Source organism: Microcaecilia unicolor, chromosome 6 (assembly GCF_901765095.1).
Source record: "Microcaecilia unicolor chromosome 6, aMicUni1.1, whole genome shotgun sequence".
Lineage (NCBI taxonomy): Eukaryota > Metazoa > Chordata > Amphibia > Gymnophiona > Siphonopidae > Microcaecilia > Microcaecilia unicolor.
Window position 1 is genome coordinate 33,577,599 of NC_044036.1, and position 26,487 is coordinate 33,604,085.

Sequence of the window (26,487 nt, forward strand, 5' to 3'; positions counted from 1 at the left end):
TCGCGTTGGTTTGGCGGCAGGGGACCCGGAACCCCGCCACCACAAGTCCTGTGTGCTGACTACGGCGTCATAGTCGGCGTTGGTAGCTGTGCATGGCGGAGTTCTGTGCGTCTGACGTCATGCACGTGCAGGACGTCAGACGCACAGAAGCCCTGCCTCCACAGGCTAGGAACGCCGAAGATGACGCCGTAGTGAGCAGACAGGGCTTGTGCTGGCGGGGTTTCGGGTCCCCCGCCGGCAAAGCAATGCGAAGGTGGGTGTCTCAGGAGGGGGTTGTTGCGGGGGGGGGGGGGGTGCTGGAGGTCCTTGTGTTCAGCTGCAGCTTTAGGGGGGGGTCAACCGTTTGTTTAGTTGATTTTTTTTTCCTGCCCTCGACGTCATGACATTTGACGCGAGGGTGGGGCATGGGTCTGTGGGGTGGCTTCACCACCATGAATCCACGAACCGTTCTAGGAGACTGACTGACTTCAGTGACGTCAGTGTCCTCAGAATGTTGAGGTTGCTTTTTATTATAGTAGATTTTTTGAAAATAAAGTGTTTTTTTTAAACATTTGATACAGAAACAGTGAAGTCTTTATATTGATGTAGGATCACAGATGGAGACTTTATATAAATTTGAGTCCTATTATATTATTTTGGTAACAGTAAATAAACAACAGACAAGTTTTACAAACCCATAAACAAAATATTAAATATAGACCATTGATGGCCAGATGCAATCTAAGATACTCCATCAATGGATAGAAACCTCTCAAAAGAGGAGAGTTTTCAGTCTTTTGCAAAATACCAAATAATTAGGCTGACCCTTGATTGCCATTGGCAGTGAATTCCATCACTTAGCACCCTGGTATCTAAAGTCAGTAGAGTGAACTGACTTTTAACGGACTCTCTTGCAATCTGGAAGATGAAGTCTAAGGTATATTGCGTAGCGGAATAGTTATTAAGGGCTGCATATAATCCGGTGATATGACATATAATATTTGGAACACAAAAGCACATAATTTAAAAATAATCTTGGCTTGAATGTGCAACCAGTGGCGTAGCTACGTGGGGCCACGGGGGCCTGGGCCCCTGGTTTTGCTGGCAGGGGTCCCCAACCCCCGCCAGCTGAAGCCTTATCCAGCAGCAGTGCCCCTGGAGGCTTCAACGCGGGGGTTGGGGACCTCTGCCAGCCAAATTATTTGCGCAGCAGTAGGGTGGGGAGCGGCAGGGGGAGGTGGTGGCGGTAGGGCAGTAGACAAAAATGTGCCCCCTCACCTCGGGCTCTTGCCCCCCCCCCCCCCCCCCCATCATGAGGTCTGGATACGCCCTTGTGTACAACCAGTGCAGCTTGCATAATAATGGAATGGCTCTATCAAAACACGAAACCTTGAGGACAAACCTAGCTGCAAGTATTTTGGGCTATTATTATAGGTTACATATGAAAAGCAGAGAAAGGGTCCAGTAGGTGAGGGAGGCGATGAGTAGGGTGATTGCAGAGCAGCTGAATGGTGTTATGTCCTAGCAAGTGATTAGCCATGAGAAATACCAGGTACCTGACAAATAACAGTTAGATCCACATGACTACAGGTCTTTCTGAACAAAAGCCCACAGTTTGTAAGAAAACACAAAAGCAAAACACTTAAATAAAATCTTATCAGGCTTTGTGCTGCCGGCACCTTGACCATCAAGAGCCTTCCAAAAGCTGAAAGGACTGCTTTTAAATATTAGGCTTCAAAGAACTGCACAGCAGTATGGAAGCATTTACACCTGCAGGGCTTTTGGTGTATCATTTCGGTAGCCCTGTTGAGAACTAAGGGGCTGTTTTACAAAAGCGCATACGGGACTACGCGTGTCCAGCGTGTGCCAAATCGGCATTACTGCCCAGCTACCATGTGCCCCGGGCAGTAATTCAGAATTTGGTGCATGCCAAAAAACACACAGTATAAAATATTTTCTATTTTCTACCGCATGGTGCTTACCCAGCGGTAAACAGCAGTAGACCTGCGCTGCATGCCTACCACCCGGTTAGCGCGTGAGACCTTACCGCTAACTCAGTGGGCGGCAGTAAGGTCTCAGGCTGAAAATGGACACACACTGGTTTTTACTTTGCTGCGCGTCCATTTTCTGGCCCCTTAAAAAAGGTCCTTTTTCCAAGACGCGGCAAAAACTGGCCCGGCGTGCGCCCAAAAGACATGCTTGCACTGCCACAGGCTACTTTTTTGCCATGGCTCAGTAAAAGGGTCCCTAAGAGAGTTGAATGAAAAGTAATGCATCCATTTCATAATTCATCAATAGAGGGCAGCACTGATGCGCTACTCATGTTCACTTGTTCTTTGAAATCTCATCTTTCACCTCAACTGGTGAGGAGTGTCTGTGCGAAGAGGCTGTTTTGCTATTGCTTGTGAAATGGAAGCATGACATGAGTACTCATCAGTGCGATTTAAGCAACGTGCTGCGAAAGAATTTCTAACTACTGAAGGAGTCTCGCCAATTGAAATTCACTGCTGCATGCAGACTGTTTATGAAGTCTGTTCAACTAGACTATAGAGGTGGAAAGGACAATCAGCAACTAGCTGAAGAGACAAGATGTGCAGTTCTTTCTTGACGACTTTTAAAAACGTATCCATCGTTGGCAGAAAAGTGTGGCAAATGGTGGCAACTATGTGGCAAAATAAATACATGCAATTAAAGAATGTTGTTTTCATTTTTATTCGTTACAATATCTTCGTTTAAACAAAAGTTATGGAAGTGGAGGTATTACTTTTCATTCAACCCTCATACATCTCTATGCATGCAATGGAGTAAAAACAGAACTGGGTCAACCCATCCATCTTGGCATGAAGCTCTCTGCTATTCAAGCAGATATCAGATGAAACACAAGTGGTCGAATTTTTAAAAATGATAGATCAAGTCTTACCACTAGGTGTCAGTCTTTCTCTGCCATGTTTAAAACAATCTAAAATTCATATTATAGAGTCTAGGATTAAATTATGAGGTATACAAGCAGCTTCCTAAACTTAGCTAAATTATGCATTTAGATTATATTACATATTGCAGTTCACATATATTTCATGCATACTTCATATTTTATTCAGCATAAACTTATTTCGATAAACAGACAACATCTTATCAATATAGCCAATTGGTGTGCTTATCTGTCTGCCTTCAATAATAAATTGGCATTAAATAGAGATATCATTAGAAAATGGCAATCAAAATTAAAACTAATAATGTTCCACAGCAAATCCCAATTTTAAGGGGCCCTTTTACAAAGGTGCGTAATGGGAGAACTTAGATATTTATTTTTATTTATTTGTTGCATTTGTACCCCACATTTTCCTACCTATTTGCAGGCTCAATGTGGCTTACATAGTACTGTCAAAGGCGTTTGCCCAGTCGGTGGTTAACAAATACAAAGTTGTATAGTGATCGTATGAGGTATAAGTGGAGGGTCGGAATGGATGAAGATTGCATGTTGTCCTGTTCGATCATAGTCATGCTGTGTTGGTAGGTGAAGAGGGTTATCCTCTCATATCGATGAAATTTGATTGTGGGAAGTTGCAAAATTTGGAGTAAATGGCATTTTCATATCAGTCAGATTTACTGTCTTTCAGTGAAATTTCATCAGCCCAATATTCATCAGGATGAGCAGGGTACAATTTGAAACATCTAACATATTGCTGCATTTGAATATTGTCTCCATGCATTGAGATGCTGTGATCATTCTAAAATGTTACTCTCATTAAATATGGGGTCAATGTTCAAAGTGATTTAGAGTCCTTTTTACTAAGTTGCGTAAGCATATACGCGTGACCGATGCACGCCAAAATGGAGTTGCCACACGGCTACCACGTGGCTCTTGCGGTAATTTCATTTTTGCCGCTCGCCCGATATGCATGGTCAAAAAAATAATTTTTAATTGCCTGCTGCACGTATCGGACACATGCCAAGTGTCCGCGTGAGACTTTACTGTGAGATCAATGGCTGGTGGTAAGATCTCAGACCCGCAATGGACACACGGCAATTTTCATTTTGCCACATGTCCATTTTCAGCAAAAATATTTAAAAAAGGCCTTTTTAGAGGTGCACTGAAAAATGATTCTACGCACTCCCAAAACCTGCGCCTACACTACAGCAGGCCATTTTTCAGAGCACCTTAGTAAAAGGACCCCTTAAGCAGGCAGGAGACACTCCTACCCACTACCAGTGGCATAGCCACAGGTGGGCCTGGGCGGGCCAGGGCCCATCCACTTAGGGTTCAGGCCCACCCAACAGCAGCACATCCCAAGCTCCGCCAGCTGAAGACCTCCCCCTGATGGTGCTGAAAACACTGCTTTCCACTTCAGCAGTCTAAGCTTCCTAAGCTGCTGATACTGGCCTCATTGCATTGAGGGGGGGGGGGAACACTTGGTGCCCACCCACTTCTTGACTAGGCCCACCCAAAATCTACTGTCTGGCTACGCCCCTGCCCACTACAATTGTGCTCAACTGGCCATCTGCTGATAATCAGTGGCACCGAACCAGGCAGTGCCACTGAATCAACTCTAACTAGCCAACCCGAAACCAGACAAGAAAGGGGCACTTAAAAACATTGCCAAAGATGGTCTACAGGTTCCTGATCGCTCCGATTGTGATGTTGAGAATGTTAGCGAATGGATATGCAATGACACTAATGATCCAGGATATCAAATCACAACAGATGATGACGTCATGGAATCAGTACAGGAAAAGGAACACAAAGAATCAGAAACTGATGATGATCACCAGGTTAATGTTGATGTTGGACTGACACATGCAGAAGCCTTAATATGTTTAAATACAGCAATGGCTTGGCTGGAAAAGCAGGAAGAAAGCAGTGCGATCCAGCTCCTTTGTCTGAAAAGACTACGTAATCTTGCAGCACAGAAATGAAAATCGACTTTGAAGCAATTAAGAATAACTTCTTTTAAAATAGAAATACAGTAGTGTATGTAGTCTGGTATTTTTTTCACACTTAATGTTGAAAATAAAAACAATTGTTCAACATACAGTGCTCTGATTCTGTGCTTTTTTTTTTTTTTTTTTTAAAGAGTAGGTATGTCCAATCATCCGGATTTATGATTATCCAGACCACCCCCCTGCCGAGGATAGTCCGGAAAATCAGAGTCATACTGCAATGCGCAGTGTCACTGAAGTTGGGTTTCAATTGTTTTGCAATCCTCAGATTCTGATAAACAGTCTGTATGGCCTTCATAATCTGGGGTTGGAATGTTCCCTTGCAATCCACCAACACTCTAAGACTGTTGATAGAATTTGGTGGAAATAACTCTTTCAATCAGTTAACTAACTGCATATAGGGTGCATATTAACAAACCCTTCTACCTCTAACCCAACTTGAGTGAATCTTATCTTCCCTATCCCACTATAATATCTTTTGTACTTATCCCCTACCGGACTTGGTGAATGCCTATACGGTATTATGTAAGCCACATTGAGCCTGCAAATATGTAGGAAAATGTGGGATACAAATGTAACAAATAAATAAATAAATATTATCCCCAAACGGAAGGAATAACATTGGCTGCATTTATGTGGCATTGTGGTCCAACTTATTTAAGAGTCTGTACAGCCATTTTGCACTAAGGGGGTCCTTTTACAAAGCAGCGGTAACCCCAACGTGGGTTTACTGATCGCTAAAAGGGACGTACCACCAGGCTACCACAGCAGCCTGGCGGTAGTCCCCACCCCCAGCGTTCGTCATATCTGGCACTACAAAAATATTTTTAGTTTTGTAGCGCCAGTGTGTACCCGGCGGTAATCGGGCAGTGACACATGCTGCCTAGTTACTGAAGGGTTAGCACGGGAGCCCTTACCGCCAACTCAACGAGTGGCGGTAAGTGCTCCCCTCCGAAATGGCCGCGCGGCAAGTGCTTCACTTGCCGCATAGCCATTTCCTGAACCCCCCCCCCCCCCCCAAATACCTGGCCTTTACTTGCTGTGGTAAAAGGGAGCCTCAGCGCACATCAAACGCAGACTGACACCAGCGCAGGCTTGGTAAGAGGAGCCCTAAATGTCAGTTGCATTCCGTGAGCCTCAGTTTGTTCAGTGTTTCTGCTCCTAAAGTGAATGTGTTAAAAAAAAGACATGGCAAAGGGACCTTTGCAGTTGTGGGCCCTGTATTGTGGAATTCTCAGCATTTGTTTTTTTGGACAGAAGACAAAACCTTTTTATTTATTTTGCCCTGTGCCTAGTTTTGCATTTGTTTGTTTAGGGGTTCTTTACCAAACCATGTTAGGAAATGGGCTTGTGCTTTTTAATGTGGGACTTTCCCCTGTACTAAGCCTATTTCTAACACTGTAGTATTTTAGGCATTTTTCCATTTAATTACCCTGGAAAAATTCAGGCAGGCGAAAGCTCTTATCACCTTCTCTTTAGGAGGTGCTAAGTACTCCTGCGTTAACGCCACGTTAGCCAGTTAGGGCTAGATTCTGTATATCATGCCTAAAACGTTGGTGCCAAAAAAAATTACACCTAGGTGTATTCTTTAAGCGCAGTTTATAGAATACGCCTAAATCTAGGCGCAGTTTATAGAATATGCCCATTTTCTGCAACTAGATTTAGTCACAGTCATTTATGCCAATGGAAACTTAGTGTAAATGCCGACGCCTAAATTATGCGTGGATCAGACATATTTTATGACACTGCGATAAATTCAAGGAACGCCCATGACCTCCTTGGCCACACCCCCTTTTCAGATCTACATCTTAGAATTTTGGCGCATTGTGTTATAGAATACACTTAGATATCTGTGCACATAAATTCTAATTAATGCCAATTAGTTATCGATAATTGCTTGTTAACTGCAATTATCGGTGCTGATTGGATTGTTAAGCTAAGAATACGATCGGATTCACACAGGCAACTCTTTAATTAATTTATGATATGGAAATGTCTTAATGATTATTTCTTGTTTTCATTGTGACCCACCCAGTGCAATTTTTCTAGCAAAAAAAGGTGCCAGTACTCAAATGCCAGGCCACCCTTCAGGGGTGGGGTGATCACTGAAGGACTCACCCCACAATAGCCAGGCCCCCTGCAACCAGTCACCGAATCTATGACAAGGCAGAATTGGGGTGTTGAGCCTGAGCTCTTTCATTAAAACTTGTGGTCCATGGGTCCATGGGAAAAGGTGCCGGTACTCAGTACCCCTTCAAAAAAAAGCCCTGGATCCACCTATGGTAAATTTGTTTAGGACTGGCAGAATACAAGTAACACACAAAAAAATAGCCATTCCTAGAGATTTCTAGGAAAGTCTGACTTTTTCAGACATCTCAAATGAAAATGACATTTTAAAATCTATCATGAGCAAAACGTTGAAAAAGATCGCCCTTGTGTTTCATTTCATTCAGTTCATCTGAATTAGTTGAGAAAGGCCAAATGAAGGCCTATTTTTCAGTCCTGGACACTCCGGTTTCTAAAGATAATGAGTGAAGGTGTCTTACCTGAGGGTACAGCAGCAGGGCTGAAAGACAAAGAACCAAACAAATCTGTACTGGGAGGATGTTGTAGGGATGAACATGGGACAAAGGCCTCACCTGGGGTTGCAGGAGTCTGTAGACAGAGACAGGAAGAAGAGTAAATACAGGAGCAAGGACAGGCTAGAACAGCAAAGGCCACTTTGAGAATGGTTCCTTTTATAGGCCATCAAATAAAACATTTTATTGGATTGAGAATTTTTTTTATTTGTTGGTTGCTTTTTGGTTTGTGTAGGTATTTATTTATTTATTTGTTGCATTTGTATCCCACATTTTCCCACCTCTTTGTAGGCTCAATGTGGCTTACAATACATCATGAATAGTGGAAATGAGAAGAGAATAGACAATTGGTATTACAGAAGGATTTTGGGTTACATGATAATGATAAAGCATAATAGTGAAATAACAAGAAAACATTTTAAGATAATTCTGGGTTCATGTGGGGGATTTCACATGTGATGATCTTAGTGATATGTCTTGTTGAAGAAATGAGTCTTCAGTAGTTTGCGGAAGCTGGTTAGCTCGTAGGTTGTTTTTAGGTTGCGCGGCAGCGCGTTCCAGAATTGCGTGCTCATATAGGAAAAGGTTGATGCGTGCATTAGTTTATATTTTAGACCTTTACAGTTGGGGAAATGAAGATTAAGGAATGTGCAAGATGATTTTTTAGCATTCCTGGGTGCTAAGTCTATCAGGTCTGACATGTAGGTTGGGGCATCACCATGGATAATTTTGTGAACTAGGGTGCACACCTTGAACGCGATGCGTTCTTTGAGTGGGAGCCAGTGTAGTTTCTCTTGTAGGGGTTTAGCACTTTCATATTTTGATTTCCCGAATATGAGTCTAGCTGCAGTGTTCTGGGCTGTCTGGAGTTTTTTTGAGTATTGAGGTCTTCCCCAGGTCTTAGATTAGGAAGCCAGGGTTGTGCAAAATGCTGCTTTACAGGGAAAGAGCTACTGTACCTGAATATAACTTGTACTGACCTACTGCGAAAGGTGATGTCTAACTCCCCAAATTCCTGAACCCCAAATCCCTTATAAAGGCAAAAAGAATGATCCCAAGGAAAAGTAGATGCACACCTTTACACCTGCTCTGAAGCTGCTGTAATTGTGTGTGTTGATGTGACGAAAGGAATAGACACATATGCATATATTCAGTGGCGGGCCTACCATTAGGACACCTGAAGCGGGGGCCTCAGAAGGCACTTTTCTGAGGTGGCATCATACCCTGCCCATAAGGCAGCATAACCTCCTGCCCTTCCTTCCCCAATCCACTTCCTCAAACTTACCTTTTCTCATTTTTTCGAAAGGCGGCGATGGCAGTGACAGCAATGATTCCCATAAGCTGCCCTGCTGCCAGTCCCAACCCCTTCTCTCTTCTGCAGCCCTCCTCTCTGACATAACTTCCTGTTTCCTCAAATGCGGGCCGCAGTAGAGCGAAGGAGCCGGGACTGGTGGCAGGGCAGTCCGTGAGAATCGCTGCCGCCGCCTCCGCCTTTTAAAAAAACAAGAAAAGAAAAGGTAAATATGGGGAAGGGGTTGGGATGGAAGGGGGAGGAGATGTCAGATCATGGCAGGGGGTGGCAGAGGAGGAGCCGGGGTGGCATCTCATTCCTCACCTTAGGCGGTGGATTGTCTTGAGCTGCTCCTGCATATATTTTATAAAACATGTGCGTAAGTGCCCCCACTCCACACCCAGCAATGTCTACACTTTTACTCTATATAGTGTGGGCACTATCACGGGAGTTATTTTACATAGAAACATAGAAAAATGAAGGCAGATGTAGACTACGTGACCCTCCCAGCAGTTGCATGCTATGGATTTTGAGAGCACAATTTTTAGAATTTTTAGAATATGTCTTCAAGTCTAGGCTTAAAGCCCACCTCTTTGCTACTGCTTTCGACTCCTAACCATGACTCTCTTACTCAACACCCTCACTTATCACCCCTACCACTGCAATTTCCCCACCCCTAGCTGTCTGTTTGTCTGTCCAATTTAGATTGTAAGCTCTCTTGAGCAGGGACTGTCTTTTCATGTTAATTTGTACAGCGCTGCGTAAGTCTAGTAGCGCTACAGAAATGTTTAATAGTAGTAGTAGTAGTAGAATCCTGACTAAGGGCAGTTAGGCAATTAACTGCTAATTAGTGCCAGTGAACACCACTTAAAGCTAATAACTGGTTGTTAATGCCAATTAGCAGCTACTTATTAAATTAAGGTATGCACGTGACAGTATTCTATAATTTGTGCCCACAACTTTGTAAAATTGTGTGTGCAGCTTTATAGAATCAGGGTGTATGAGGGTAATTTTATAAATGCAACAATATATGTGGGACACACTTTTAGTTGGGGTAAACCACTAAATCATACAGTAACATTTCAGATTTATCTTGGCATATAATTGATAGGGTTGACAGAACAGCACAGAGAGGGTTCAAAGCACAGAACACAATCGCCTTCAAAAATGGGACGAGATCTTTTATTCCACATCATAGATCAGTCTTTTACATCAATCACATAATCTTGTACATCAATGACCTGCCATGGGCCGTGTTTCGGCGCACAGCACCTGCGTCAGGGATCATTGGACATCAACCTGACAATATGAACATGCCCAGCATCTCACCTGAAGGCAAAAAATAAGTACCATACTTTGTAAGCTGCACTGAACCTGCTATCGAGCGGGAAAGAGCGGGGTATAAATGCCACAGATAAATAAATAAATAAAACCTTGTCCAAACACTGGGTATTGATAGCGAAAGGATAGTGTGATGATTCCCCCCTCTCCTCCCTTCAGATTCATTCCCTGCTTGGTTGCATTTCTTGCCCACTCCCTGTGATGGCTCTGATGTCTATCACTGCTTTCCATGGCCAACTGAACAGGAAGAATTGACCTTCCACTTGAAGTACAAAGTCCTGAGGTATATATATATTTGTGAGTAAAAATATCTGTGCAAGTGATGGCACATTCATGTGCACTTTTGCATTCCTGGTTTTCATAAATAATTTCTCATTAACATATAGAAATTGCATTTTTACCTGATAGTATCAAATTCTGATTATGCAGCAACAGGGCCGTGTAATGGCATAACTGAAAAGCCTGGAGTTACAGCTGGGTATAGATGGTGACTTACTCTTGTGTACATACCCAGGAAGTTTAGTAAATTGGTTCCACATGCATTAAGGCAAGACACGGGAATACAACCTCAGGATCAGCAAACACCAAAAGCAGCAAAAGTGGCCCAAGGGAGGAGGGACGACCAATAATGTGGCATAAAAGTTTATTGAAGAAGGATCTGACTGGGCCACGTTTCGGCAACAGCCTTCATCAAGGGTCATCGGATTCTTCAAAGGCAGCAGAACTTATGTACACAGTTGTAAGCAATCTCCCGCAAAAGTGGAGGTGCTCCCTCACAACACTTCTGCTCTCTTTTGAAGAATCCGATGACCATTGTTGCCGAAACTTCTTCAATAAAATTTTATGTCACACTATTGGTTGTCACTCTTCCCTTGGACCACCTTTGCTGCTTTTGGTGTTATATCCATATGCATGAACAATGCAATGGTATGTGCAAACAAGCAAAGCGTGAATGAAAATGGCACCTCATTAATAACCCTGAAATGTATTTAGTTAACACTGTTTCACTATCTCATTTTATCCAGGGATGACAGAGAAAAATGAGAAACCAAGTAAAAGAGCAAATGTAATTAACTACTGGTTTAAGGATTTTTCATTAAGATTTGCTTCTCTGCTGCTGCTTAAAAGATCTACATACAAACATTAAAAACATTACACACCAAAGACTGATTCCATGTTGAATTAAAAGCAGCAATTATAAAACAGACAGAATGGAAAAAAAAACCCTTTTTCTAGTAGACCAATGAACAGAATAATCTTTGCACTTACGGGAGGAGAGGTGACATCTGGAGGAGTTGACATATCTCCAAAAAGCTCTAGTTGGGTAACAGCCTGGGAAAAACAGCAGCAAAAAAGTCAAAAAGAGAGAAAGAAAATGAAAAAGCAACATACTACATGACTTCAGCTCCCTCTCTTAGGAAAAAGATATACTATTAACGTCAATAAACTGTTAAAAGCTGATGACCTAGTGATCAGGCCTCCCTTAGTCTTGATAGAGGTGTGGGCTGTGGGATATGTAAAGAGGGGTCCCCACAGGGGTTGCTAATTTGGAGATGGAATTTGGGGATCTTAGGTAGCTCTGGAGGTGATAGAAACATAGAAGCATAGAAAAATGAAGGCAGATAAAGACCATATGGCCTATCCAGTCTGCTCATCCATGCCATCTACTATCCTTTCCTCTCCCTTAGAGATCCTATATACTTATCACAAGCTTTCTTGAATTTAGATACTGTTTTTGTCTCCACGACCTCCACCAGGAGGCTGTACCATGAATTCAGCACCCTTTCAGTGAAGAAGTGTTTCCTCAGGTTATGTCTGAGTCTATCCTGTTTCATCTTCATCCTACTCGCCTCCTGTGCATCTGTGCCATGTAGGTATTTATACATGATGTGGGAGATTGAGTGTGTAGATACTTAAATGTGATGTGGGAGTACATGTATTTCCTGTTTGTAATGCCGATTGCATATTCACAGTTTGTGGTGAAATAATGAAATATACTAATAAATAAATAAATTAAAAAAAAAATGTGATGTGGGAGATTGAGTGCCACGCTTTTGCTTTGAGAAAAATGGTCTTAGGCTGGGGAAAACCAGAAGAACACGGTCTCTCTCCAGTGTTAAATGTTAGCATCCTGGCACTGAAGTCAACACCAACAGAGGGTGATATCTCCATGGGAGAAGCGAAAGCGAACACAAAGAAACAGTGGATACCAAAAAAAGTCCTCTCACAGAAGGTGTTTCCTAAACAAGGTCTTTATTCTTGCTTAGGAAACACCTTCTGTGAGAGGACTTTTTTTGGTATCCACAGCATCTTGGCACTAACATTATCACTCACTTTGACCAGATGATTAAGCGAGTAGAGTCAAAATATCCAATGATCTTATTATCTTCACATTTTGCAATGGAGATGCATGTGATAGACTAGAAGATGATTGAGACCATTTCCCTTCATTATTCTAAATCCCTAAAACTAAATTCTTATGCTATCATAATCAAGTCAATTGCCTTAAATGAATAGTTAAACTCTGGAACTCTTTGCCAGAGGATGCAGTAATAGCAGTTAGTGTATCTGGGTTTTAAAAAGGTTTGGATAAGTTCCTGAAGGAAAAGTCCAACGTCTGCTATTGAGAAAAATGGCACGAATGGTATTCTTTACCATGCACCAAGCTAACCCTGCATGAATCCTTTGGAGGCAGTAGGTTATGATCTTAGGAAGACATAGATTTATCATGTAGATACTCAGAGATAATGGGTGGGGAGAAATTACCATAAGTGCAGGTGAAGAGGGTCCTTCCAAACCCCCCTCTCCCCCCCCCCCCCCATCGTAACTGCTTGGATCCTCATTTCTCCCGCACTTCAGTCAGAAGTGCTGCCCCATGGCAAGTCCAGAAATAAAATTCAGCATAGGGCCTGCCAACCCTCACATGCTGTCAGTCGCTGCACAGTGGTCACAGAGCTTCTTGTTTCCATGGAAAACTGATCAAGGGGTGGGGGTGGGGGGAGGGCATCACAAGCCCAGTATGCACAGGAAAACTAGCAGGCTCTGCACCGAGTTTTGTTTTCAGGGGTTATCACCTTGGTGGCACAACACCCCCATAAAGAACAGCAGCGTGGCTGTAGGCCCAGAAAGCAGCGTGGCAGCTGTGGCTGCCGTATGGTGGTCAATGAAACTTTGATGCTGGAGACATAAGCTTACGTCCTTCTTTGTTTATTTTGTACAGCGCTGCGTAACTCTAGTAGCGCTCTAGAAATGTTAAGTACTAGTAGTAAGTAGTAGACAGACATGGGAAAGCAACTGCTTGCCCTGGGATTGGTAACATAGAGTGTTGCCATGTTTTGGCTTTCTGCCAGGTACTTGTGACCTGGCTTGGTCCCTGTTGGAAACAGGATACTGAGCTAGATGGACCATTGGTCTGGCCCAGTATGGCTACTCTTATGTTCTTAGCAGCCCAAGGAGTGGAGGAGTGGCCTAGTGGTTAGGGTGGTGGACTTTGGTCCTGAGGAACTGAGTTTGATTCCCGGCACAGGTAGCTAGCTCCTTATGACTCTGGGCAAGTCACTTAACCTTCCATGGCCTGCCCTATTGAGCCTGCCAAAGATGTTCTACAATAAATTATTTGAAAAAGTTTTTCTATATGTATAAGTTGTTAATATATGAGAATCATGAGAAGTTCTCAGAGTATAAACTCACCCAAGCGAGGCTACACCAAAGTGACTGACGTCTCTGAGGGTGGACAAGTTTCTCAATCATGGAACCTCTCTTTATTTTTTATTTTATATCAAATGCACCCATGTGCTGTAAATAATTCCCAATTAACAAAAATAATAAACGTGAATACTCTCTTAATCACTAAATTCATATCAACCCCATAATTCTATATACAGCACTCAAAACTGCATGCATAAATTCAGGCACACACCCAAATTGTACATGAAATTTAATTTTAATTTCTTAACGAGCCAATTAGCACTGATAATTGGGTACTAACAATTATTGGTGCTCACTGGCAATAATTGAAATTTATGCGTGAATCTTTATAGTTACTATTCTATAAAGATGGGAATGTAAATATTTCTGTGCAGATCTGAAAAGGGGTGTGGCTATGGGAGGGACATGGGCGAGTTGGGCTGTTTCTACGATTTGCGCACAGTGTTATAGAATTTGGGGGATCTGTGCCTAATTTAGGTGTAGGGATTTACACCAGAGTTCAGTTGGTGTAAATCCTCTTGCCCAAAATTGGGTGCGGATCCTAGTACTAAGCATTATTCTATAAATGGCGCCTAACTTGAAGCCCCAATTATAGAATAGCTATTAGCGTGCATTTTTTGGATGCTCAAATTTGGACATCATTTACAGAATTGAGTCCCAACTGTATCATATGCAGTAGATTCCTGCTCTTGAATGCTCATGCCTCAATAATGTGGTTTAACTATGAGGTACCTTCATCTTGTCTATCATTTTTACAGCTATTAATCCAGTCATCTCTCTTAAAATTAGACATCTTTTTTGCTCAGTGGTGTTTTGAAAATTGATATATTAAGTGTTTAGAAAATGTATTAGACAAATTGGAAATTAAATCAATCATAAGCTGATTAGAATAACAGTCTGCACATATTCAACAGCCTGATAAACATTGTCGTCTCTTTCTGTATATCACCACCAAAACCCATGCCTTTCTTTCTGAGCACACTATCAAAATCCTTATCCACACTCTCATCAACTCCCACCTAGATTACTGCAACTTGCTTCTCACAGATCTCTCACTAAACTGTTCTCTCCCTTTCAATTTTTTCAAAGTTCTGCTGTACAACTTATCTTCTGTCAGTGTTGTTACACTCACGTGGAGGGACATAATCGAACGGGGACGACCATCTCTAAGGGCGCCCATCTCTAAGGACGTCCCGGCGAAGGGGCGGGGAAACCCGTATTATCGAAACAAGATGGGTGTCCATCTTTCGTTTCGATAATACGGTCGGGGACGCCCAAATCTCAACATTTAGGTCGACCTTAGAGATGATCAACCTAAATGTTGAGATGGTCGACCTTAGAGATGGTCGTCCCCGGTTTTCGGCCATAATGGAAACCGAGGACGCCCATCTCAAAAACGACCAAATCCAAGCCCTTTGGTTGTGGGAGAAGCCAGAATTCGTAGTGCACTGGTCCCCCTGATATGTCAGGACACCAACCGGGCACCCTAGGGGGCACTGCAGTGGAATTCACAAATTGCTCCCAGGTGCATAGCTCCCTTACCTTGGATGCTGAGCCCCCAACCCCCCCACCCCCCCCAAAACCCATGCCCCACAACTGTACACCACTACCATAGCCCTAAGGGGTGAAGGGGGCACCTACATGTGGGTACAGTGGGTTTCGGGTGGGTATTGGAGAGCTCACATTTACCACCACAAGTGTAACAGATAGGGGGGAATGGGCATGGGTTCGCCTGGCTGAAGTGCACTGCACCCACTAAACTGCTCCAGGGACCTGCATACTGCTGTCATGGAGCTGGGTATGACATTTCAGGCTGGCATAGAGGCTGGAAAAAAAAAATTTTTTTAAGTTTTATTTTTAGGGTGGGAGGAGGTTGGTGACCACTGGGGGAGTAAGGGGAAATCATCCCCGATTCCCTCCGGCAGTCATCTGGTCAGTTCGGGCACTTTTTCAAGGCTTGGTCGCAAGAAAAAATGGACCAAGCGGGCAAAGTGCTCGTCAGGGACGCCTTTCTTTTTTCCATTATTGGCCGAGGACGCCCATCTCCTAATCACGCCCCAGTTCCGCCTTCGCTACAGTGTCGACACGCCCCCATGAACTTTGGTCGTCCCTGCGACGGGAAGCAGTTGAGGATGCCCAAAATCGGCTTTCGATTATGCCGATTTGGGCGACCCAGAGAGAAGGACGCCCATCTCTCAATTTGTGTGGAAGATGGGCGCACTTCTCTTTCGAAAATAAGCCTGATAGTCCCTCTCCTCAAGTCACTTTATTGGCTCCCTACCCATTTCCATATGCATTTCAAATTCCTCTTGGTGACTTACATGTGCCTTCATTCTGCAACTCCTTAGTATTTCGCTTATCTTACCTCTCCCTACACTCCTTTCTGGGAACTCAGTTCATCAGGTAAGTTACTCATTTCTGTATCCTTCTACTTCACCTTCCATATTGCTGCACTGTACACCTTGAAAAGACTTCCTTGGTTGGCATGTCATGCTCCATCTCTGGTCCTATTTAAATCTAGGCTAAACCTTTTAACACTTTAACCTCTTATTCACCCATTCAATACCTATGTTGTTTTAATCACTCTCATCTTTGTCCTTTTTCTCTGCATTGAATTTCTCTGTAAGCTCTGTTAAACAGGGACAGTCTCTTATATGCTCGTGTACAGTGCTGCGTATGTCTCGTAGCAGTACAGAAATAATTAGTAGTGGTAGTAGTAGCATGTGAGTCTAGGTTTAGCATTGTGGTCACACCTCTCCTTAAGAAGCCTTCACTCGACCCTACTTGTCCCTCTAATTACCGACCCATCTCCCTCCTTCCTTTTCTCTCCAAATTACTTGAGCGTGCTGTTCACCGCCGCTGCCTTGAGTTTCTCTCCTCACATGCTATTCTTGACCCACTACAATCTGGTTTTCGCCCTCTCCACTCAACCGAAACTGCGCTTACTAAAGTCTCCAATGACCTATTACTGGCTAAATCCAGAGGTCAATATTCCATCCTCATTCTTCTTGATCTTTCCGCTGCTTTTGACACTGTCGATCACAGCATACTTCTCGATACCCTGTCCTCACTTGGTTTCCAGGGCTCAGTCCTTTCCTGGTTCTCTTCCTACCTCTCCCTCCGCACCTTTAGTGTTCACTCTGGTGGATCCTCTTCTACTTCTATCCCTCTGCCTGTCAGCGTACCTCAGGGTTCTGTTCTTGGTCCCCTCCTCTTTTCTATCTACACTTCTTCCCTTGGTTCATTAATCTCATCCCATGGCTTTTCCTACCATCTCTATGCTGATGACTCCCAAATCTACCTTTCTACCCCTGATATCTCACCTTGCATCCAAACCAAAGTTTCAGCATGCTTGTCTGACATTGCTGTCTGGATGTCTCAATGCCACCTGAAATTAAATATGACCAAAACCGAGCTTCTCATTTTCCCCCCCAAACCCACCTCCCCGCTCCCCCCGTTTTCTATTTCTGTTGATGGCTCTCTCATTCTCCCTGTCTCCTCAGCTCGAAACCTTGGGGTCATCTTTGACTCTTCTCTCTCCTTCTCTGCTCATATCCAGCAGATTGCCAAGACCTGTCGTTTCTTTCTTTACAACATCCGTAAAATCCGCCCCTTTCTTTCCGAGCACTCTACCAAAACCCTCATCCACACCCTTGTCACCTCTCGTTTAGACTACTGCAATCTGCTTCTTGCTGGCCTCCCACTTAGTCACCTCTCCCCTCTCCAGTCGGTTGAAAACTCTGCTGCCCGTATAGTCTTCCACCAGGGTCGCTTTACTCATACTACCCCTCTCCTCAAGACCCTTCACTGGCTCCCTATCCGTTTTCGCATCCTGTTCAAACTTCTTCTACTAACCTATAAATGTACTCACTCTGCTGCTCCCCAGTATCTCTCCACACTCGTCCTTCCCTACACCCCTTCCCGTGCACTCCGCTCCATGGATAAATCCTTCTTATCTGTTCCCTTCTCCACTACTGCCAACTCCAGACTTCGCGCCTTCTGTCTCGCTGCACCCTACGCCTGGAATAAACTTCCTGAGCCCCTACGTCTTGCCCCATCCTTGGCCACCTTTAAATCTAGACTGAAAGCCCACCTCTTTAACATTGCTTTTGACTCGTAACCACTCGCCTCCACCTACCCTCCTCTCTTCCTTCCCGTTCACATTAATTGATTTGATTTGCTTACTTTATTTTATTTTATTTTTGTCTATTAGATTGTAAGCTCTTTGAGCAGGGACTGTCTTTCTTCTATGTTTGTGCAGCGCTGCGTACGCCTTGTAGCGCTATAGAAATGCTAAATAGTAGTAGTAGTAGTAGTAGTAGTAGTAGCATTTGGCTGACACATAACTACAGAAAACTGGAAGGGTATCACAATGGACAGAATAACATGTCCTTTTTCGGGGCTCCCAAACCTGTCCCAGTGACCCTATTGCTAGTTAGGTTTTCAGAATACCTACAATGAATATGCAGTAGGTCTCCAGGGTATGCTAATTTTATCTCATGCATACTTATTGAAGATATCATGAAGACTTGACTAGTTATGAAGTCACTAGGACAGATTTGGGAAGCCGTAAGCTAGTTCTTCCTTTAAGTATTGTAGCTGACCAGTGCTGGACACAGGTACTAGGTAAGATGAACCTTAGGTCTGACTCAGTCTGGCAGTTCTAATACTCTTATTATTCATGTTCAGGTAAACCCTGCATTATATTACAAACTTAGCATCTATGAATTTCCACAGACAAAGTTCTTTCCTCAAATCCCTTGGAGACTAATTAGGCTTAAAACTCAGAGAAGTATGAGTTGCTCTACTGTCATTATATTTTAGCTGTAGAACAATTTAGAACAAAATTCTAATCATTCTAGGAATAAGAACATATTAGATATCAATCCAGTTCATGTATTTCACAGAAAAATTTAGATAAAAGCATGATAAGAGTGTCAGCATTCGTTGTCTAGGTACGGTTCCGGGTCCTGTCCATAGAGGCAGTGGGTTCTCAATAATGCACAATCCACACGGGTTTGGATAGAAAGTATATTATATTTGCATATATAATTAGGCTCACAGCACTTAGTACAGATAAATATTGCAATGCTGTGTCTGGGTGTGTGTTTAGATGAGAATCAATGAGAGAAAAGTAAGGATAGGGGTATTCAGAGGAAGAGAGAGAGAGAGAGAGAGAGAGCTTCGGGGTAGGGCTGAAGGAGAAGAGGGGCCAGCGCCAGGGGCTCTGGAGGCTGGAGATGGGGGTGTGCAGAGAAAGAGAAAGGAAGACCAGAGCAGAGCCATGTGCTCTGTCTTATACTGTATATCCCTAACAGGAACAGAGAGGGATCAAATAACTTCTTTTCTTCTCAGCCTTTGTTATCAGTTATTTCTTTTGCAACCTCCAGTTTAATTTCCTGATGTAAGGAAGGTGAGCATTTTCACAGGTTCTAATCTTTGAAGTCCCTAGTTTTGGAACCTCTCTGTCTGGCTTTTATTATTCTCAGAGAGCCCTGCTCCCAGATGCCCAGAGAGGACAAAGGTATGTTAATTAGGGGTACTTGCGAAAAGAAAGGGCTAGCAGGCAGCTGGGCAACATTTGGTCCATCTGCCATCCTCAGGGCTTCCTGAGGGAGGGGGGAGTTATCAGATGCTGGTTTCATATTAATCTAAGTATGTCCAGCAATCCTGACATCCAGCAATCCTGACAAACAGCTGGAAGATGGAGCGGCAGGGGGCCTAGAATTTAGTAAATGAGAGACTTGGAAATCATGAGGATTGAGATGTGATATTTGAAGCTGGTGGAAATGAGGAATGCACTTTAAAAAAAAGGTCAAAAATCATTATGTACTTTGTAAGTCTATATGCTTTGAAAATGAACATCTAAATCTAATAATACAACAGACTTTGCTTACTATGACCACTCTCAGTTATTTCTGACCCAAATTAACCACAGAAACCAGCTATGGAAAGATGGTCTTCTGTGATGAATATAAGACCAATCAATATTCCAGGTCAGAGAATGAGGTCAAGGATGATATCTTCCATGCAACTGCTTTTATGAAAAATATGTTACACCAGGTATCCATAGCTTTGGGTGTTTAAATTGTATAATCTCCAAAGAGGGGAGTGGTGTGGTGTATGGCTAGGGAGGTCTAAAAAGTTCAGCATTCAAGAGTGAAATTTAGTCACTGAAAGTATAATCTATCCTTTGAAGTGGTGATGCGTAAGTGGCAGGTCTTAACTTTGAGGGGGAAAGTTATCAGTGTGGACTATTGTTAAGATGTGTTATTTTATTGTAAATCCCAATATGTCCTTCACCATTCCTAGTTAAAATAACATGTTTTATTTCTGTTTTCTCTTTTCTTGTTCTCTCTTTTGTTAACTACATCTTTGATTATAAACCACATAGCAACATTATTATTTTGTGATCACTGGTATATCAACGTAAAATAAATAAATATTCGTAACTAACAGTTGCGTAGCCAGGCCTTCAGTTGTGGGGTTTTTTTTTTGGAGGGGTCAGTTTTTATTTGGGTGGGGGAACTGAAACCAAAGTAGGAGGGTATAAAATTTTACCTCAGTCCCTGAACTCCACCCTTATCTTGTTTCTGTGCCCCGCCCGTGACCTCCAAATATCCGGACTGGCAGGAATCTCAAAGATCTATCAGCAGAACAAGATGTCCACTGGCAGCCTGGCATGCAGTGGCATTTTCTATATGCTGTTGACATACCATCCCCCTCCCTGCCTGAATGCTAACAGATTCTCAGACCAAACAAATGTAGGGTATGTTGAAGAAATCATCATTCCTTCTGCAAAGTGTCCCTGGACACAACAAATGCGTTACTTAATTTGGATAGACCCACCCTACCAACAAACTATATGACAACTTTTGTATTCCTTGCTCTGATTTATAGGATCATTTTATATTTCAGACTGTATTGTATTCAAGTAAACACAGTATATAGATAACACAATCCATGAATTACGAAGCTAAGCAAAAATATGATGTTACCATTTTTTTTTTAATTAATGTGCTTTCACCAGCTCTGTTTCACTCAGTCAGACACAGTTTTCATAAAATCATTTGGCTCCTGGGACCCAACAGCACATCACTGAACAAACTGAATCTCGGAACATGTTTTCCTTAAGGCTGAATCCTTAGCAATAAGGCTGGCTTTAAATACCCACAGGAGGATTATGTACAGTTTGGTGTGCCACATTTACACAAAGCGAGACAGTTTGTTTACCAGCTCTAAATGTTACTCTCCTTCAAATGCACAGAGAGTTTCTGCTCATTTCCAAGGGCACAACCTTACCTGTGTGACCTGAAAAGGATTTTCATCAAAAAACAGCAAGAGGTCTCCGTTCTGCAATTGTAAAGAATGATTTATGAACATGAGATGAATGAGTTATGAAAGTGAAATGAAATGAATTTATGATTATGACAACCTGAGACTCAAGGATTATTGACTCAGCTACTGAAATGAAAATCTATTCAGCCTGCTAACAAACTACTTCATTCGTCTGAGTTGCTGACCATTGAACTTCCTCGGCATAAAAATGTATTTTGTGTGTATGCTGAAAACATTCCTATAATCCATGTCATAAATATTAATGATTTGCTTTTTTTAGCTGCTTGGGTATCTGAGTGGAATTTGGTGTGGCTGTGATGGGTTGGGGTAGAGGGTGGGTTTGCTGGGGTGTTTGGGTTTGAGGGTGGGGGTAGAATGGTTATCGTTTTGTTTGTGACACAGTTCAGATTACTTGTTGAGGTTTGTTATTAAGTCATGGAATAATAATAAACATAGTTTACCTGTATGGATCAAGTGCTAAATTTAAGGAAATTACGGACCCATTTACAAAGCGGCGGTAGGGCTATCATGTGAGTAGCATGCCCACCCAGTGGTAATGTTGAAGTTGGTGTGCTGTTTTCAATGGTAGAAAATATTTTTCTGTTTTCTATTGTGGGGGCAATTTCCGGTGGTAATCAATAATTCATGGCTCCTTTTAGTAAGGTGCGTCAAAAAATAGGTTGCGCTAGTGTAGGCGTGTATTTTGGGTGCATGCAGATCCATTTTTCAGCGTGCCTGTAAAAAAGGCCTTTTTAAAATATTTGCCAAAAATGGACGTGCAGCAAAATAAAAATTGGCGTGCGTCCATTTTGGGTCTGACACCTTACCACCAGCCATTGACTTAGCGGTCAGGTCTATCACGTGTAAAATGATGATTACCGCCCGGTTTTCACCACACACAGGAAAATAAAAATTATTTTCTGGTGCGCATAGCGGACGCACGTAAAAAACGAAATTACCGCTCGGGCTTCGCGGTAGCCAGGAAGTAACTCCAAATTGATGCACGTTGGGCATGCGTAGGTGCCTACAGGTCTTAGTAAAAGGGTCCCTCACTGTTACTTGAGTTAATATCCGATTATCGACTACAATTGGCCATAATTGGCACCGATTGACAGTTATGTGTGTAACTACCCTTAGTCGCTGTTCTATAAGTTATGCGCGCAAATTCCAGAGTGTGCAACTTCTAGAGGGCATACAGTTACAGGTAACTCATTTATAGCCAGCTAATACCAATAACATAGATCATAGCGGATTACAAATAAGATACTAGAACAAAAAAAGTCTAGGGTGTAACAAAGTTATGACAAAATGATCATAAACATAGAGGGGCATAATCGAACGGCACCGGCCAAATAGATGGCCGGCCATCTATATGGCAGGCGCTGCAAAGAGCAGAACCGAACCGTATTATCGAAAAAGACGGCCGGCCATCTTTAGTTTCAATAATACGGTTGGGGCCAGCCAAATGTCAGAGATGGCCGGGTTTGAGATGGCCGGCATCGGTTTTCGCCCATAATGGAAACCGATGCCGGCCGTCTCAAACCCGGCCAAATCCAAGGCATTTGGTCATGGGAGGGGCCAGCATTTGTAGTGCACTGGTCCCCCTGACATGCCAGGACACCAACTGGGCAGCCTAGGGGGCACTGAAGTGGATTTCAAAAATTGCCCCCAGGTGCATAACTCCCTTACCTTGGGTGCTGAGCCCCCCAAATCCCCCCAAAACCCACTCCCCACAACTCTACACCATTACCGTAGCCCTTATGGGTGAAGGGGGGCACCTACATGTGGGTACAGTGGTTTTTTTGGAGGTTGTGGAGGGCTCCCATTTATCACCACAAGTGCAACAGGTGGTGGGGGGGATGGGCCTGGGTCTGCTTGCCTGCACCCACAAAAAACTGCTCCAGGGACCTGCATATTGCTGTCAGGGAGCTGGAAATGACATTTCAGGCTGGCAAAAAAGTGTCTTTTTTTGGATGGGAGGGGGTTGGTGACCAATGGGGGAGTAAGGGGAGGTGATCCCCGATTCCCTCTGGTGGTCATCTGGTCAATTGGGGCACTTTTTTGAGGCTTGGTCCTAAAAATAAATGGATCAAGTGAAGCTGGCAAAATGCTTGTCCGAGCCGGCATTCTTTTTTCCATTATCGAGTGAAGCCGGCCATCTCGTGACCGCGCTCCCGTCCCGCCCCATCACGCCTTCGCTACCCTACCGACACGCCCCCTTGAAGTTTTGCCGGCTCCGCGACGGAAAGCAGTTGGCGCTGGCCAAAATCGGCTTTCGATTATACCGATTTGGCCAGGTTCAGGAGATTGCTGGCCATCTCCCGATTTGTGTCGGAAGACAGCCGGCGATCTCCTTCGAAAATAAGCAGGATTGTATCCTAATCAGGAATAATCTTACCAAAACACATCTTCATTGGGATAAACTGCAGCATATTACTTTCTTAACACAATTTATAAAAAAAACACAAAGTCTTTAATCTGTTCTTAAAAATATCCTAACTAGGGATGCGCCTTAGCTTAGATGGACGAGTATTCCAGAAAGTAGCTGCCTGATATGCAAAAAGCAGATAAACAATTTATTCAAAATAATCCCCTGAAGGCTAGGAAAGGAAAATAAGGATGAACTGAGAATATTATATTGTTGACCTGATTTTAAGTAACATACCAAAGAGAGCATATATTGAGGGATCAAGCCACATATGATCTTAGGTAATAAACAACCCAGTTTGAACGGCACCTGAGCTTCTACAGTAGCGTAGCGAGGGGGGCTGCCACCCGGGGCGGGGCGGTTCGCCGTTGCACCCCCCCCCCCGGGTGCAGCACGATGACATACCCCCCCCCCTCGGTGCATCGACACCCCCCTCCCCCTGACCCAGTGCCCACCCTCTTCCGTCCAACCAGCTCCCTACCTTTAAAAAAATATCGGAATCCGAAGCGAGGCGAGGCGCCTCACGCCTGCACATAAAAGAAATGTGCACCGTCTCATCGGGCCTTCCCTCGCTCTGTCTGTCCCGCCCTCCGCTGACGCAACTTCCTATTTCCGCAAGGGCGGGACAGACAGAGCGAGAGAAGGCCCGATGAGACGCTGCACATTTCTTTTATGTGCAGGCGTGAGGCGCCTCGCCTCGCTTCGGATTCCGATATTTTTTTAAAGGTAGGGGGAGCTGGTTGGACGGAGGAGGGTGGGCACTGGGGGGGGGTGTTGATGCGCCGAGGGGGGGGGGAGCTGGCAGGGAGTACCCCCCCCCCCGAGCTGACATCCGGGGCGGACCGCCCCTCCCGCCCCCCCCTTGCTACACCACTAACAGGAAGCCAATGCAGCCTAATAAAGAATGGTATAATTATATCTAATTTTTTAAGAGAAAAAACATCAGACGTACGGCACATTTTGAATAGTTTGAATCTTTCTCAATAGTTGTTTCAATAAAACCTAATAATACAATGTTGCAGTAATCCAATTTACTAGGAATAAGTGACTGTACTACTAGTCTAAGCAGATCTTCCGGCAAGTATTTCCGAATACTTCTCAACTTTCTCATAACATAGAGGGAACTTCGTATCAGTGAATTGATCTGATTTTTCATGGTTAATTTATCATCTAACACAACACCCAAGACTTTAATTGAGCGATCTAACAAGTAAACTTCTCCATCAATGGTCACATTTAACTCCATATTTGTGTTTTACCTGGCTCCCAATAATAAAATTTTTGTTTTTTCTTTATTTAGTTTAAGGTAATGAGAAACCATCCAGTTTGCAATAATTGAGAAACAATGGGAAATAGTAGTATATGAGGGGCATAATCAAACACGGGTGTCTATATCCGACGGGTCAGCGAAGGGGCGGGCCAGACCGTATTTTCGAAAAAGATGGGCGTCCATCTTTTGTTTCGATAATATGGTTGGTGCCGAGCAAATGCATCAGATTTGGGCGGATTTGAGCTGGGCGGTATCGGTTTTCAGCGAAAATGGAAACCGAAGGCGCCCAGCTCAAAAACGAACAAAGCCAAGGCATTTGGTCGTGGGAGGGGCCAGGATTCGTAGTGCACTGGTCCCCCTCACATGCCAGGACACCAACCGGGCACCCTAGGGGGCACTTGTAACAATTAAAAAAAAATTAAAATACCTCCCAGGTGCATAGCTCCCTTACCTTGGGTGCTGAGCCCCCCCAAATCCCCCCAAAACCCACTCCCCACAACTCTACACCATTACCATAGCACTTATGGCTGAAGGGGGGCACCTAGATTTGGGTACAGTGGGTTTTGGGGGCGGTTTGGAGTGCTCCAATTTAGCAGCACAAGTGTAACAGGTGGGGGGAGGATGGGCCTGGGTCCACCTGCCTGAAGTCCACTGCACCCACTAACAACTGCTCCAGAGACCTACATACTGCTGTGATGAAGCTGGATATGACATTTGAGGCTGGCATACAGGCTGGCAAATAAAGTTTTTAAAGTTCTTTTTTTTTTGGTGGGAGGGGGTTAGTGACCACTGGGGGAGTCTGGGGAGGTCATCCCCGATTTTCTCCAGTGGTCATCTGGGCAGTTGGGGCACTTTTTTGGGACTTGTTCGTGAAAAAAAGGGTCCAAAAAGTGACCCCAAATCGCGCTAAAAACGCCTTTTTTTTCGATTATCAGCTAAAGACACCCATCTCTCCTCGGCCGATAACCAAGCCCCAGTCCCACCTTCACCACACCTCTGACACGCCCCCGTCAACTTTACCCGTTTCTGCGACGGATTGCAGTTGGAAACGCCCAAAATCGGCTTTCAATTATACCGATTTGGGAGCCCACGGGAGAAAGATGCCCATCTCCCGATTTGGGTCGAAATATGGGCGTCTTTCTCTTTCGAAAATAAGCTGGATAGTATACTACTTACAGTGTCAACATAATACATAATAGAACATTTTAATTGACAGTAACATAGTAATATAGTAAATGACGGCAGATAAAAACCTTTACGGTCTATCCAGTCTGCCCAACAAGATAAACTCATTTTATATGATATGTGATACTTTATATGTATACTCGAGTTTGATTTGTCCTTGCCTTTCTCAGGGCACAGACTGTAGAAGTCTACCCAGCACTGTTCTTGTACTAAGTTCTGGAGCTAACGTCGAAGCCCCTTAAAATTTACACTCCAGCCCATCCCTATCTATTCAGTCACAATCAGGGCATAGACTGTAGAAGTTTGCCCAGCTCCCATTTTGTTTCCCAATTACCGGTGTTGCCACCCAATCTCCGCTAAGATTCCGCGGAACCATTCCTTCTAAACGGGATTCCTTTGTGTTTATCCCATGCATGTTTGAATTCCATTA

General features: G+C 43.7%; 1 protein-coding gene across 9 annotated transcripts in view; it reads right to left on the minus strand.

The window, feature by feature from the left end:
• The window catches only part of LOC115472873 (disabled homolog 1-like), a 610,553-nt gene that overhangs the window by 33,577 nt on the left and 550,489 nt on the right, over positions 1 to 26,487 (minus strand). For 5 of the 9 annotated variants that reach the window (XM_030207355.1, XM_030207354.1, XM_030207353.1 and 2 more), the window contains 3 exons: positions 21,139 to 21,189; positions 11,398 to 11,460; positions 7,464 to 7,572 (listed from right to left, as the gene is read on the minus strand). In XM_030207355.1, the coding sequence (XP_030063215.1) occupies positions 7,464 to 7,572; positions 11,398 to 11,460; positions 21,139 to 21,189 (223 nt within the window). The remainder of the gene's footprint in view (positions 1 to 7,463; positions 7,573 to 11,397; positions 11,461 to 21,138; positions 21,190 to 26,487) is intronic. The other 4 variants (XM_030207360.1, XM_030207359.1, XM_030207357.1 and 1 more) reach the window with 3 other exon arrangements.